Genomic DNA, 16,971 nt, shown 5'->3' with positions numbered 1-16,971 from the left:
AAACCATATCGATCTCTAATATATATATACAGTCATTGGTTTAAACACATTTGCAGAGGTGAGGTCAGAAGATTATTCCTACACAGATCTGTAATTTGATGTAATTTTATCACCGTAGTAAGTTTTGAGAGGCTCACCCAAACAAGATCTTAAGAAGCGAGGAATTGGATTTGTGTGGCATGAAATCACACTGTCACAGCACAAGAGACCAAAGAGAAAAAACCACAACCAAAGAACAACGCTTCTTTTTTTGGATTTGAACACAATGAATCAATACACATTTACATTACACTGTTAATCTGTCTTACAGGTTGTTGATGAAAACTACGTTGACATAAGGATAGCTGTCCTTGATGATGTAAATACAGCAGAATCATTGTCATACATGAAGTTTTCATTGCAAATCAAAATTGCTATTTAGAAGACAATTAACTATGCAGCCCTAAAACTGAGAGCACAGTGGAGTCACTGTTTAAACTGTATATAACTATATAACAGCATTAGTCTAGCAAATGTGAACACGAACAATCACCTGAGAAGTTCATGATTGTGACCTAAATTGTATAACACACACATTCAAGCTTATCAAGCATGGCACAAACTGGGCTGACCACCTCTTATCTAAATGAAACTCAACCAGGGTGACACGACGAACCAACAAGAAGGTCATGGGAGAATTAACACGCTATAACAAGACTGTTGTCTGTGCCCGTGCACTGGAACCTATCACAGTAGCATAGACAAAGCAGACGGGATGTATACAATAGGAGGCCATGGGCCAACCCGGGCTATTCTGTAGGGTGCTGGGCTGCTCCGTCCTCGGCTAATGTGCTGCTGGTCAGTGTGTGGGTTGTACTGTGTTGGCCTGGCTGCACTACAAAGGCACTGAAGGGTTGCCGGAACATCATGTCCTCACAGCAGGGGCAAACACTGGCTAGGAAGTCATTGTCATGCCCACTTGCACATTTACCCTACATATTCATTCACATGAAAGGAAACGTGACACTGTCCACGATCACAAGCGCCCTGAGTCACTCCTCACGTCTCATCCTAAAAGTGTTATCATTGATTTTTAATAAACTGCGTCTCTTTTACTGCACTTGCTTCTCTTGACTTTCCCCCCCGTCAGCTGTTGATGTGTTTCTGAGGGCCATTTCGTTAGAAGAGATTATGGTGATTCACTACCTCTCCCAGTGTGCACATTGTATCCAACTACTGTTCAGATCCAAACTGGAGGCCAGTTTCTCTCCCTTCTCTGGTTTGCTGTAAGACACACATGCACTGCACATGCATACATGTCAACACGCTCTTTTTAAGCATGCATGTGCATCAGTCTTGCACACAAGTCATTTTGCACACTTGCAACATGTTTCCACACATGCTCACACATGCAAACAGTCACACTGATGGTATAAGCAGCTGAAATGGCAGGGATGAATCATATCTAGCTGGGAAAGTGTCCTGCACAGACTCTTGGGTACATTTTGGGGGGAATAAAATGTTCTAAAATGGCTCCAGTCCACAACACTATAACATTACTCACTACTTTCTAAAGAACTGGATGGATGGAGAAAGATGACAGGGGGCGGAAGAGGCAGCAGGGGACAGGTTGAAACACAGCAGAGGGTATGAGAGCGGACAAAAGTTTCCAGCTATCTGTGCAGCGCCAGTGTTCATGTATGACTGTGTTTATCTGCAGCCTGGCCGATATGAACTTCCTACAAATGATATGTTTGTGTGCGTGCCCTGTGGTTTGTATGGGCGTACAGAGGTGATTTTGTCTGGGAGTGCTGGGGGAGGTGAGGCTGCTGCTAGCCTGTTAGTCCTCTGTTCAGTGGATGGTGGTGGGGATGGTCGAGGTGCAGTCAGGCCTGCAGCTCTCCTGTGGAGAGTGACCTCATCGACTGGCCCCTGGCATTGTGGCAGCAGCACAAAGCCATGCAGGGGACGGAGAGAGAAGACTGCACATGAATGTGGGGGAGGGACTGGATGCGAGCGGTGGATGTAGACGTGAATGAGCCTGCATGACTGAGAGAGGGAGATGGACAGGAAGAGAAAAAGTGAGAGAAAGTTGCGAATTCTGAAAAGGGGGAAAAAGAGGACCACCGGGATGAGAACACACAGACAGTCAATGAGGGAATCAGCGAGACAGGAAACACCAACACAAACAAATAGACTCAACAACACACAACCTGATCATTTGTTTGAGTCGCAGACGGCTGCTGTTGCAACCATAAAATACGAATCACAACCAAACATCTTCACGACTCTTCCACCTGAACACACAAGGCAACAGGTCCTCTTAATGACGGGAAAAGACACACATGTAAATAAAGCCAAACACACACACACACGCACAGAACAGGGACTGCAGGAAACTTAACTCAATAGTCATCCAAAAATCACAAGAAAAAGAGATGTGGTTTGGTGGGGGAAGACAGACAAACATCCACTACCATTCAGTGCCACTACATCCCCAGCACTATACTGCCAGGAAGGGCAGCTGCAGGGGGGCTGGGGGTGGGGTACCTAAAACAAGTATCAAAGCATGCATTCCCTCGGGCAAACACTAATCTTAGACAGAGGTACTTGTCTGTATTTATACATCTTTTTACACTACAAGGACTAGTTTGCCTGACTCTCAGAAGCAATGACACACTAATATCTGAATTATCTGTATGTGTGGCAAAAACACCCCCTAGGGGCGGCTCTGTGGTAACAACACACTTCCACTGATGGAGATGGAGGTTTTGTGTGTCTGCAACTGTGCATTTTGTCATAGCTTAGCACATTTCCGCCTATTCTTTCAATTTAAGAAACAAGTATGAACCCGTTCACCGGGGCAGAGGGCTCAAGTTTCACATCCGTATTGATATGGAGCCTGATTCAAATGAGTGTGCTATCAGATTTAATGAGAGCTGTGTTCATCTGATACGGTTACACAGCTCTCTGTCTCACTTTGCGTCCTTCTCTTTGTTGTTTTGTCCCTTCACACAGAGGCCTTACATAAACTTCCGCTGCAACACGAGACACGATAGATCACTCTCGCGCAGTTTAAGTGTCTTTTCGCTTCGCTGTTGTTTGTTTGTGTGACTTTTCTGTCGCTCGCTGATTTATTTATTGTTGTTTCTGCACCTCTTCCAGGCAGCACACACACACGCACACACACACACGCACAGACAAAGACTGCCAGTACACCGAAGATGTTCCCTGTCCATCGGCAGGGGCTAGCTGGGAAGGTGCAGAGGTCAGGGTTTAGGGGTCAGAGGTCAACTAATCGGTCACTTCATCAACTCATTACTCAGCTTGTTAATTAGAGGATTAAAGCAGGCAGGATGAACCACCACATCTTTACAATCCTTGCACCAATTGAACCCTTTGCTGTGACATTTTAACAACAAAATGTGATTGTTGTCTTGATCGTGCTTTCAAAATATAGTACTTGTTTGATTTACAGTCGGGTCTTGACCTCAAAAGATTTAACAACTCCTGTTACCAGATGGCTATTTCATTTATTATTGCAGGCTCTGCCAGGACAGCTCAAGGAATGGGATAAACAGGGTTTCCTCGGGCCTGCCAGACTTTTTATGTGGTTAAACAGAGAGCTGGGCTTCCCGTGTCTGTACTGTCCCCAGGAGGGCGTTTTGTGGTATGAAAGCATTAGACTAATGCAGGAGAAGAGAGCTTGATGAGCTTATATATGTGTCTATATGTGTGTGCTTTCTTTGTGTCAAGGGAAAAATAAATGCGTCTCAGACAGATTTCCCAGAGGCCCCTTTTCTGTAATGAATCTCTCTCTATATGCGACTTCCTGTGTCTGTCCCTTCCTGCCTTCTCTCCATTGTTGCACTGGCCAACATTAACAGATAAACAGAAGTAGAAGTGACATTTTTTATCCCCTCAGTAGGAAGTTAGATAAGACTTACGATTACAGTCAGAGTTGAAAGAATGTGTTTGAACAGGCGATAGCGCCTCTGTTGACCGAATTAAAAGATTGATTCTCAATGGGCTTTTAACAAGGGGAAGTGGTGTGGAGACTCAGCTTGAAAGTGCACCTGGACAAACAGGCTATGTGCATGCACATGGGTGCACATTAGGGTGTGAATCTCACGTTGCAATCAAAAATCAATTCTCGATTCAAACCGATTCCTAATTCACAATCAATGCCCTGTTTGTTACAAAGGGGTGCTTATTTTAGGATTAACTCCAGTCTGCTGTTTGCTTAAAAAAACCGCAGTGGCAAATCATTATATGACATTAAAGCACAGTAAAATGTGTTCAAGATTATGCAGCTTTTATATTTGATACAATAATGTAAATACACAGAAGCAAACCTCAAACACAGGACAATATATGTTTGCTTAACTTGCGAAAAAAAACATTGTTTAGTACTTGACTTAAACTTAAACATTTAAGAAAAACAAGTTCAAGTTATGTGAAATAAGAAATACTTTAACTCAAGTGAGCTACCTCTGTGTTTATCAGAGACTTGCCTTTTAACAAAATTACACAAATAACACTGCAAAACGTTTTTCAAAACAATCAAACAATAATGCACGACAGCTCTTTGAGAAATCGATTTTCAGATTGTGTTCGGGCAACTGCAGATTCACGTTCACAGCCGTGTGGCTTTCGTGCATCACTTGTTGTATACGAGACTCGAGTTGCCAGGCACCTGTGATGTAGTGAACGGTGAATGTCACGAATGACTAGGTGGCTGGAGAGGTCCACACACCGCAGGTCAGAGCTTTTTCTTGGTGAAAGCTTCGTACATTACCGATGCAGAGAGTTAGCTAACGTTAGCAGCACTCCTGACTAGCCAGGACGACACACTCCTCGCTGGAACAGTGTACAATGGAAGTTGGAAATGGTGCACGGCAAACAATGGATGCAGCGGGTTTGTCGCGTGCAAACTGGCTGCTGGTGAACATTTACTGAGGAAAAACTATTTTGTAGAAATTAAGAATTGTGATTCTGACATGAAGCCATTTTCTCAGCATATGCATACACACACAAGCATCCACACTTGACAAATTAGCTGCAGCCAGATATCGAGCCATGTAGATTGCTGCAAAAAAAAGCTGATTGTATCTGAGATCGCTCATCAAAATCTAATCCAAAAACTATCAACTGAGTGCTCTCAGGTAGCTGAAACCAAAACAGAATAATCGGAATGCTAGTAAGATGAGATCTCCATATGAAAACCAACAGTGCATGGCTATAGTATTGAAACAGGTGGTTGCATGCTGAGTCGGGTGCCAGCATAGCAGGCTCAGCACAAAGTGAGATCAAACACCAGTTCTCAGCTTATCTTTTTTCTTTTGCATCTATTTGCGTGGGCATAACATTATAAGGTCATTAGGGCAGCTAATGGGCAGCAAATAGAGGGGCATGAGTTCAAAGAGATCTTGTATGTGTTTCTTTAAGGACACATTTTTATAAAAAATAAATATATATTCAAACTGTAAGAAAAAGAAGTGCTTTGATCTCTTTATTCCTGCAACCTCCTCGGCCTAACAAACTGCCCAAGAAAAACAGGGCTTAGATGAAATCTGGAAGGCAAAATGTGTTGAGGTTTCCCTTCCATGCAGCTGAGGAGAGATGGGCTACACACACACACACGCACGCACGCACACACGCGGCTGGTGGAGCTCAGAAATGTTGAGGCCATAAAGTTTGACATATGGAATGGTGTGTTAATCAAAGACTCCACGCTCCCAGCTGGAGCAGCCTCAGTGGGAACACAGGCTGACATGCATACTTGAGAACCACCCGGTGTGTGTATGTGTGCATGTGTGTACGTGTGTTTCTCATGATACTATAATCCCTGTTATCTTTTGTTGTGATGGTTGTATTGGTGTGCCTGCTTATGTGTGTGTGTGTTGCTTCAGCCTTTTACCAGTACATTTGTTGGTGCACAACTTTTGCCCTTTCAATCTCCATCAAAACTACTAGTTATGAAGTTTAGGATTTTAGTTTATCTATATTTACATAGCGGCTGTTTTTCTGATTACTTGATCGCCTCAGAGAAACCTTACTGTTGACAGATGAAGGAGATTAAAGAAAGCGGTATAAGTAGCAGAAAAAAGGGTTTTCTGTCCTTCTCTGAGCTCATGCAGAACAGCACTTTGATAGAGCGTGAATGCCCCCTTCATATTCTCTGTTTTCATTCTCTCTCCAGAACACACACGTAGATCCTGACATCTTGTCTTTCCTGACAATGGAAGCAGAGGAAGCAAACATCTAAAACAGGATACGATCAAAGCGCAGTGCGCTAGCTGGCTCTGTTTTAGTTTAAGGTCTACTCTGCTCGTCCTAAGATGCCCTTCTGGATCCTTTTCTTCCTGTCATTATAAACGCAGTGGGTTGAATAGTACAATTAATGGAATCTAATCTAAAAAACACAGATAATGTGATCTGTTCATGCTCTAATTAATGCACAGCTGACATCCATTTTAACTGATAATGCAACAAGGATGCATGTAATGAGTTAAGAGCTAACTCTAAAGCAACCAACTAAACTTAGCAGGAAGTTATTGGAACCCATCGTAGTCTCAGTTTCCGCTGTTTGCGTGCTCTCACACACCTGCAGTCTATTATTCAACATCTGCTTAAAGAAAGTCAGCGGCTGGCGGGAAAATAAAAAACATGTAAATATGTAAATCAGTATTCATGGTGGTACAAAGTTTCAAGACTGGTAACGATTGGAGATCAGACTGTGCAGTCAAATTTAATTGGTCACGTCGCTTTGGACAAAAGCATCCGCTAAATTAAATCGTAATATTGTAACATTAGTCATATACATGTAAAAAATTGGATGCATTGGATCCTTGTCATCCCAACCAGTCCCTCTATGCAACCACAGATCAACATCCAGCTCGGACAAACTGAACTCATAGCCACTAAGTCTGCCTGGAACCTGGGCGTCATAACTGACAACCAGCTAACCTTTAAGGTTCACGTGGCCTCGATCGCTCGGTCACGTCGATTTGCCCTGCCCAACATCAGGAAGGTCAGACCCTACCTTTCAGAGCATGCAACACACCTGCTGGTACAGGCTCTCGTGATATCACGCAATGACTACTGCAACTCCCTACCTGAACGCCCTCGTCCAGGTCTACACTCCGTCCCGCCCACTACGCTCTGCCAATGAAAGGCGCCTGGTACTCCCATCACAACAGGGCCCTAAGTCGCTAGCTAGAATCTGCTCCTCAGTAGTCCCCAGGTGGTGGAACGAGTTACCAAACTCCAGACGGTCCGCAGAGTCCCTTTCACCTTTAAGACGAAGCTAAAGACCCAGCTCTTTATGAACACCTCTGCACTTAATGATATTGATGCTACTGGTGATGACAACATGGAGGATGTTGTTGATGTTGATGTTGATTACGCTATTCATGATGATGATGAAAAGTTCCTCTTTACACCCTGTGCACTGCCCGTCAGCACCACTGTCCGATCGCACTTGAGGCTGTTTGTTGGCTCTTACTGACCTCGTTCCCTCCTGTCCTGATCGTTGCTTGTGTTGTATTAACTCTCAGATGTACGTCGCTTTGGACAAAAGTGTCTGCTAAATGAAATTGTAACATTGTAACATTATAACACTGTAAAAAGTAATTAGTCAAATATATTGAAAATATGCAGCAAGAATATTTAGTAAATATGTCTTGCTTTCAGGGCCAGGACAGTGGATTAGTAGTACGACAGATGAACAAGTAAGGAAGAAGATGAGATAGATAATGACTATAGTGAGGGTGAGAGAGGATAAGAAAACAAGGAGAAAAGAAAAGAGTGAAACTCATGAGAGACAAAAGAGCGCATTGGAGAGGGGAGGGAAACAAAGAGGGCTTCATTGTTTTGGATCTTGCCCATTACTGAAGGGGATGATAGCATAATATAGTGCTAATGGGTGAACAAATCGTGTAGTGTTCAGCTTACATAACCGCTGAGTGACTAATCACACAAGATGTTTCCTTGACACACACAGCTAACAGCTCCCAGCTTTTTTCATTCTGTCTCACACACACAGCTCTCAACAAAAAAGCTATTTTGTGAATGTTTCAAGAAGAAAATTGCCGATGTCAATCAAGAGTAAAGAGAAACTGGATGAGAAACTAGTAACCATCCGTCATCCAATGATGCATGCACTGACTCATCCCCCCTAATGTCAATCACAGGCCCATATCAGGAGCAATGGTCAACTGTCACTCTCTTATCACCCAAACAGACGTACGTCTGATAACCCAAGTGGCCAGCTGTTTGCAGATCGAGAAGAACGAGAAACAGTGAGGGAGTGAGAGACAGACAGAGAGGGAGAGAGAGAGAGAGACTCCATCTGCTGATGTGCGTCAGTCCTTGACAGTTCTGGCACATCCAAAGTAGCCAATGTACTCCTGCCAACGACAGAAGGCATCAACAAATCAAGAAAAAATGATTGGTCTTAATTTTCTGTTTTTGTGCCTTTAGTAACGGGGATAAACTCGACTATGGTAGGTTTCAGATATTGTACAACTTTTAGGATGAGCAGAAATCACACACACTCCTTTTCAGGCAAAGTTTTCCCCTAAAAAATACCAACGTTAGCATGTACTGTAGGATATACAAATGCTGGAGCACTACGTTGGCCATAGATCAGTAAACTTCTGCCAGTAGGGGCTGCAGGCGCAACAACCACAACAAAACCGCAGTGCGACCAAGCCACCAGCCAACCAGCCAGCCAGCCGTCCAGCATCATCAGCTGGAAGTGAAGAGTGAGTATGAACAGAGGAGAGAGAGGCAGACTGTAAGAGGCTGGAGTAGAGAGTTAGAAGAAGGCAAAGCCAAGGAACTGCCATGTTCCCGGCGCAATTTAGCAAATCAGACAGGGTTTTCACTAGCTAACAGCCTCCCGAGCTGCTTGCCGCATGTTCACCCACAAATCCCACAACCAATTCCTGTATGCACCGCATTATTGGCTGATGCTAGCTTTGTTTAGCGAGACAGCAAACATGACAGCCAGTCGAATAAATTCTACATCATGCATGGTTTTGAGAGTTGATGACGACGCCATTACATAGCTTAGCATGCCAAGAGGCATGAGAGTAAGAGCGGCAAGAGAGTACATTAAAACCTGATGGTTTATGGTCTACTGCCATATATTTCTGTGGTGTAACTCTAATCTGCCACATTAGCCACCCAAGTACATGGTTTTTCAGACTGTCTGGACCTATCACATGTTGCACTCTGCTCGGGGCTGCTTCAGAGGCACTGATGTGCAATCAGAGGCCTGCGTGCCTGTGCCAAGGGAGCACAGTAAATTGTCAGCTGACGAAAGACTGGAAAGAGTATGTTTTGGGTTTGGTCTGAGGAGGCTTTAGCCAACAGGAAAGCTCCGGTGTTTTCCTCTTCATGGGGCATAATGGATTCTCCCCGCCAATGAAACATTATTCCGGCTGGCAGGCTGGACCGCCAGCCACCTGAGAGCCTTTCCCACAACAACCACCCCCCCCTCCCCTGTCACAGCCACGGCGGGCCATCACTGGAGATCTGGGACAGATGGAAGGATGGAGAGAGAACGGTTAAGGAGAGGAGGAATGTGAAAAAACAATGAATTGGAGCAGATGTTAAGAAAAAGGGAGTGATAGAGGAAAGTTGGCATCACTTGCTGACTAAAACTACTATGGAGAATCGTAGATTTCTCAGCAATGCATCTGGGCATCACCGCCAATGTCCGAACATGCAACTTGAGACATACACACAGGTTACCATAACAACCAACAATGTAATGCAAAAGACAGCAACACATAGAGTTGCCCCCTTTACCCTCCTTCTTTACCACACATATCCTACATCCACCCTCCTTCTCTATCAGTTTGCATCTTCATTGATGCTCCCAAAACAGGCAGCACCGGTACACAGCGGCCACAAGAGCTTTAAACTCGACAAGAACAATGTCCATGTTTTTATCGGCTTACAAACGTGCTCTAAGTCCACACACACACACACACACACACACACACACACACACACACACACACACACACATTTAGATCGCTGGCATCACTGGATTTTGTGCAAACCTCAGTGTGTCAGTGTGTTCATTAACATATGGTACCTTCTCTCATTGTCGTCCAGGTGAGCAAAGAGCACATTCTTCGAGATGGCCTTGGCCAAGGCGGTCATAGTCTTGTAGTCCTTTGGAATCACCTGCGAAGACAAAGGAGTAATATTGACTGTAAAGTAGACTGCAACAACGCCGTGCAGGTGGACACATGAAATAAACCAGCAGAAACACATAATAGGCTCGACTTCAAAGCGGGCTGAATTGAGTAATTAAAGAGGAGCGCATTGGCAAACTCTGAAAGGAATATCCAACACGTGCGCCTGTGTGTTTTTGGGAAAGCCCATCTGTTCAGGGATTACAATCAAAATGTCACACAGCCCTTAAAAATTCAAGAGGGGCCTGAACTCATTCATAAAACATGCATTTTCATGTCCCGCACTCTGTGGGTTGCCTGTGTGTGTATGTGTGTACATGGAAATGGGATGGCAAAGTCAGAAGCCACAACAAAGACACAGAAGTCTGCATTTATAAAGAGGCATCTCAGAAGAGAAGTTTTTTCACACAGGCTGAGGAAGGCAAAAGTAAGAGAAAGAGGGAAAAAGAAAAAGTGACAAGAATAAACTGAACCCATGCAGAGGAACTTGAGGGTGAAGAGTGTGTGTGTGTGTGTGTTTTGACCCTGGTGGTGGGGAAGAGGAGGGGGTAGGCTGTAATTACGTTAAAGCAACAGATGTCTCCACATGAAGACGACCGCGCAGCACTGAGCACAACACGCACACAATTACACACACGACCACATCACATACAGACTAAAAAGTACCGAATTTTTCATCTGTCTGCAGCACTCTGGCCCGGCTTCTCACTGGACATAAAGAGAAAAGAGGCTGGCCTGGATGGGAAATTAAGTTGGAGGAGGATGCAGCAATCCAGAGAGGCTCGGCGATAAAAGTAATTTTCAGATTTGGACTTTAGGTCAGACACCTAATTATCCTCCACAAGATCCAGCTCTAGTGCTGCCACGCAGGGGATTATCAAATGTCAGCTTGTTACCAGCGCTTGAATAACTCAAATTTATAATTCTTTGGTAACTTGTCAGAGTGACGTTAAGATATTCTCTAATAGCTATATGACAACAAAATTGGGATAAAGCCACACAGAAAAGACGTTGATTGATTGGTAACAGTTTTAATGATACGCCAACATGCAGTTTTAAAGTTGTAATCTAGAACATCTCAGTTTCGTTCTCTTTGGCGCCACCTGTGGTGATAAAGGGTAATTGCGGGAGCACACTTCCCAGATTTCCAGACAGTGTTGCATGTGTGACGTCCACGGTTGGCTCCGGTTGTAACTCTTGATTTTCCTCGGTCGCTTTCCTTTTTAGACTGTTTGCCTTCATCTGAGCGTCGAGTTTGTTTCTTTTTCTTTGGATTTTCACTTCTTGTTGAAGTTGTATCTGTGGTCATCCATCTTTTCTTTGTTTGTTCAGCCATAGTAGATTACTGTTTACTCACAACACTTGCAGAGACCGGAGAAGCAGCCACTTAGCTCCGCCTACCCTCTCTGGCAGACCAACTGCTTGTGATTATTTCCAGCGAAAGTCGCCACAGATATCCAGTCTGTAATACTGTAGTAAAGGCTTTCATCAGTGGGCCATAGGCTCAATCACGATTGTGTTACCTCATTCGGCGATAGATAGAGACTTAACAGACATTTATTTAAATGAAATCGTGTACTCAATGGTAAAGTACCAAGAGTTAGCCTAGTAAGGGACCTAAATCTGCAACAACCATATTATCTTTCATCCATGCAACAGCATTACTTTCAAGTGCCGCATTTATAACCACTAAAACCTTTTAAAGTTGAAGGATATATCTGACTCGATGCCCGCTTTTTCCCCACTTCATCAAGAGGGTAACCTCACTAGCTCCAAGCATTCATGCGATGCCAGCTCTCTGATTCTTTTTGATACTGTGGTCTGCAGGCCTGACGGACAGGCCTCACGTTTTGTTAAGACTCACAGCACTTCACAGCAAAGCTCCTTTTAATCAGATGAGCAGGGTTAGCTAATTGATTGTGTTCTGTTGAACATTCAGACAGTTGATTCATTAATGGAATTGATGATGTGGGAAGATGTCAGCAAATGAGCTCTGAGTGTGTGTGTGTGTGTGTGTGTGTGTGTTACCTCAGTGTTCGTCAATGGCCAGACGAAATCCTCTCTCATACTGAAGCAATAATGTGCTTTCATGCTCTAATTCAATTTTAATTCACTTTTCTCTGATGGTCGTCTGTAGTTACGTGAATTCATTTATTTTTTACAAGCGACTGACGTTGCAGTATGAGTCGTTGTGCGTGTGTGTGCGTGTGTGTGTGTGTGTGTGTGTGTTTCAGTCCGTGAGATAGTGAGGGACAGTGAAGAAAATGAGGCTTGAGATGGGGGCAGGCTTGTTGCCATGACACATGACTGCAGCGTCTGGTAGAGATCTCAGAGCCATAAACACAAACGTCCGTGGGTGTGTGCACATACCTGACACACACACACACACGGCATGCTCCAGTGGCCACGCGATTACAGCGTGGTGACAAGGGGGTTCATGCAGTTATGTCATTACCCAGCAATTAATGGCATGTCAGGTTAATTTCAATTTAACAAGCGTGGTAATAGTATAACGACTACGGCGTGTGTTTGTATCCATGTATATTAGTGTGTGTGTGTTTGTCAAAGTGAGTTGTAGCTTTTGGCAAAATAGTACCCTTTCCTATCTCTTCATGAAATTAGGAATGGACACATGGCAGGTTTCAAGATGAGCAGATTACTCTAACAGCAGCCTTACTGTCCACAGGAGAACACATGGAGTCACTTCACAAAAGACGTGATTTTAGCTTCTCTTCCCGACGTCGTCATTCCATCTTAAAAACCGGAGTTGCAAATTAAAGTGGCAGTGAGCAACATGAACATTCCAGTGGAGAAAACGTTTTGCAACTGCTGTGTGCCACGCAGCCGTTGTGCGGTGGGTCTATCTGCAGCACCGAGGCAAGGAGAGAGAGATGCTCAAATGTTCAAACACTACTAAAGTTATCTTTATAGTTATGATTCTTGGTGTGGACCACCTTTTTACCTCTAGGTGTTGGAGCTTAGAGCTACTGTTAACTGTTAACATAAGAGCTATTGTTACCTGTCAAAGAGGAACGGGGCGACCTCTGCATCGCTTCGCTCCCACTCGTCTGATCCCTGTTTTTATTTAGGGCTCTCTTTGTAGCTTTTTTCTCCTGCATGGTCTTCCTTCTTTTTGCTTCTGTAGCAGTATATGCCGTCGTCGGCAAAGGAGGTACAGAAAGTTTACAATTTAAGTTGCCACAGCTCCTGACTGACATAACCTCTGCATGCGCGCTGCTGACACAAGAGGCGCTGTGATTGGCTCGTTACGGGGGAAGCTAACCCTGATTGGTTGTTTGATTCGGACTGGACAAATTATATACAAACTAAATACAAAAAGGGGCGGGCGCTCACAGTCACAGATCAGCGATCAACATCATATCAATTTAATATTGTTAGAGAAATTATTTTAACCAAATTCATATGAAATAATGTTTCCTACTGTAGCTTTAATGACATTTCTATGCATAACTTTCTGCAATAACTGGATTTCATAAAAAAGCAGAGAAACCCGATTTCTATGAACACATGGGGTTAGAAAAAAATATTTTTACATGTAGACTATCTTGGTAAAAGCTGTTATCTTGGCCATGTATACAGCTAACTAGGTTTTCTTATATAGATATTGTGTGGATGCATATTACAAAGTATAATAATCAAAAAAGGGCAGCAATATCCATCCATCCTTCCGTCATCTATACTGCTTGTCCTATCTGGGGTCGCGGGGGGCTGGAGCCGATCCCAGCTGTCATTGGGCGAGACAGGGCAGCAATAATATACACTGCTACATTACATGTAGCAATGCATCCCTCGCTTTAACGAGCAATCTTGTTTCTTATTTGAATTCAGATGAAATAAGTGTGTCCCGAAATGTCAATCAAATGTATGTGGTGAAGCTAAGTAAGAGCAAAGGTAATACAACTGTCAATCATAACAGCAGAGAGAGAGTCAGTGAATCTGATCACAGTCTAACCTGAGCGTCTCACACACTGTTCGTTTGCTGTACATAAAGTCACTTAAGTGTCTTAGTGTGTTCATTACTTGCTGTCAAATAACTACTCAGCTGATATCCCTTCCCACTGCCATGTTGTTCTGTTTACATTGTCCTCTTGAGTGGGTGTTACCAGGACGACAGCTCTGTGTCTAACAAATAAACAACAACCAACCTTGTATGTCTCATACTGTGGATGAACCCCTGTTTAGTTTAGTTTCTAGTCAATGAGTGTTATTGTATATGTATGAATTGACGGCATATCTCTGCATAAATCTTGTTGTACATATATTGTATTTGTGTGCAGGTATGATCTGACTGTGTGTCAGAATGTGTCTGTGAATAGATGCTTCTATTGAGGCTGACCTTGCGCACGTAACTGACAGCATCCTCTTCAGTGTAGACCTCGGCGCTGACCCCTCCCCTGCGGCGCCGGGCCTTGACAACAGGGTTGGGTGGAGGGGGAGAAACCTCATCATCGTGCGAGTCCGACTGGCTGTTAGATTTCTGCCGTGCCATGATCTGCTTGCATTCTTCCTGTGAAAACAAGGAAAAAGAGACCACATTAAAGGTTTCAGCGGTTTAAGTATAAATAAGTGGACGGTTAATCAAAAAATAAGAGCCCCAGTCGACATCCTCATGAAATATGCAAAAAAACGTTCATAAAAGCAGACGCAACTACTCCTTTTACTTCAGGCGAGATCATCTGAGAGCAGCTACTGTTCTTTCACCTCACAAACAATCACATGAAGAAGGGCTGACGAGCCTCTTTCTAACATGGAGCGTCATGTGGACTCTAAACCAGGTCAGATAGCACAACAGGACGGTATAAACGTCAGAGAAACGGCAGCGGACACATTTATGTTCTGAGTGCACACTGTTTGGACATCTGGCTGCTGTGGTATGAAGTGAAAGCCATCAAATATTAATATCTGCAGGCCTGAATATGCAGAGAGCAGAAAGCTCAGCCAGGTACTTTTCTCCTCTCAGATGATGAACAACAAGGAATACAGACATCAAATGGGAGACAGGATGCCTCTGGCTGGCTCTTGTTTCAACTGCTGAACACTCTGCAGGGGATGAATTATTGATCACACACTTGATTAACACATTAGCATATGTACACAATAAAACGACTGTAGGCTAGTTAAGTGAGATTGCTGCAAGACGAGGGCAATAATAGTTTCTACAAAGGCAGCCAGCGTTAGCTTCTGTGTATATTAACAAACAATGTACAGTGTGCTTCTGTGTGCTGCTGCTGGCTCTGTATGTTTATTTTCCTTTATTTGAGAGCGTTTACATCTGTTTGCTGGTTCGTTTCAGTGCTAATGTGTAGTTAGAAATAAACCAAAGTGTCTTAAAGGAGCAATTCGCTCCTGGAAAAAGCCACTGTCATTCAAAGCTGGTGTTTTCTGTAATCCATAGAGGCAATAATATTTCAAATTGGCGCCATAGCTGTGGAGAAAATTGTACAAACAGTCCGTGGTTTCACCCATTCTACATTCCTACAACACCCAGCGTGCATTGCGCCCCTCCCTCTGAAAGGAACGGCCTGTATTAGTGAAATTCTAACGTTTTCGATGAGAATGTACCGGTGGATCGTCTAAAAGATCTTCAGGTCTGCAGTCTACATTTCAAACCTGACGATTTTGAACCAGACATGCCATCGGAGGCGGGCGTCCTAAAATTGAGGAAGAGTAGTTTAGAAAGCTCTTTTTTGTCATTTGTCATCCGTCTGTGTGACAGCAAGTGGACTTTTAATCTGAAATAACTACTGGATTAGCCGTTGGTGTTTTTATCAACACGACATGGATAACAGAAAATCTGGATGCGTTTTATGAACTTTCTTTGGCGGGAGGATGGATTATATTCACGGCCAGGCACAGGGGAGAAGGCTGCGTCACATTAGGTAGGACAAAAAGTTTTGATTTGAAAACTGACTAACGGTAACTTGTTAATAGCCATCAGCTGTGAAGTTGGTGCTGATCAGGTTTGTTTCATCCGGCCGGGGTCGTGTCCGACATTTCTCGGGTCTGCACGGGTCCAGCTCCCACCTGTTAGCTAATAGCGAATCCCTTCCAGTTCTGGGTCGTACATTTCCAGATCTCTTAGGGTTCGGGCACACATTTTGGACCCGTGAAGACCTCCAACTCTTAACTGACCATGGAGATGTGCTCACGTGATCTTAATAAAGCCAGAAAGACCAGTGATTTTTTGTGAGGAGAGACAGCCTTTATTATCCTGGGAGACGAATGAATCTGCAAGCTTATGTTTTATTAGCTGGGGCCGTTTATCTAATATAAAATTTCATAGAACAACAAAGATGGCTGCAGATGATGTGAAGTAATCTGAATTCACCACTCCATTAATATTAAATGAACTGGACGGTAGCGTTCATGACGAACAAAAGATAAGAGTTGGCTACTAAATCATGTTATGACACATTTCTTTGTATTATGCTAAACTAGCAGCCTATTAAGTGAATGCTTGAACTAGCTACCCAAGCCCTAGCCTACTACTCTGTCACACATTTGCTACTGGTTGAGATGAAAGACATTCATGGCATTTCATACTTTCATACTTCAAGTACATAGTTAGGCAACTTTCTGATGTAAAACCTGGTGATGGGAGAAGAGTGATCCCTTAATACCTTGAGCAGGGAGCAGAAATTGCTGCCACCTCTGCTTATTCACTGACAGAGAGGGACAGGAAGAGTCAGAGCGATAGAGACAAGTTATGACGGATAGATTGCAATGAGGAGGAGAAAGTGAGGACCTAAAAAGTGAA

The 16,971-nt window shown here is 43.7% G+C and overlaps 1 protein-coding gene across 2 annotated transcripts in view; it reads right to left on the bottom strand.

Moving 5' to 3' along the window:
- Positions 1 to 16,971, bottom strand: part of prkar1b (protein kinase, cAMP-dependent, regulatory, type I, beta) — an 81,402-nt gene that overhangs the window by 48,345 nt on the left and 16,086 nt on the right. For both annotated transcript variants that reach the window (XM_069674659.1, XM_069674660.1), the window contains 2 exons: positions 14,551 to 14,721; positions 10,091 to 10,182 (listed from right to left, as the gene is read on the bottom strand). In XM_069674659.1, coding sequence (XP_069530760.1) covers positions 10,091 to 10,182; positions 14,551 to 14,721 — 263 coding nt within the window. The remainder of the gene's footprint in view (positions 1 to 10,090; positions 10,183 to 14,550; positions 14,722 to 16,971) is intronic.

This window comes from Semicossyphus pulcher, unplaced genomic scaffold, assembly GCF_022749685.1.
Source record: "Semicossyphus pulcher isolate SPU_LCO1_2020_fin unplaced genomic scaffold, fSemPul1.0.p SCAF_23, whole genome shotgun sequence".
Lineage (NCBI taxonomy): Eukaryota > Metazoa > Chordata > Actinopteri > Labriformes > Labridae > Semicossyphus > Semicossyphus pulcher.
The sequence above is the reverse complement of the archived record's forward strand: the minus strand, read 5'-3'. Positions and strand labels throughout refer to the sequence as shown.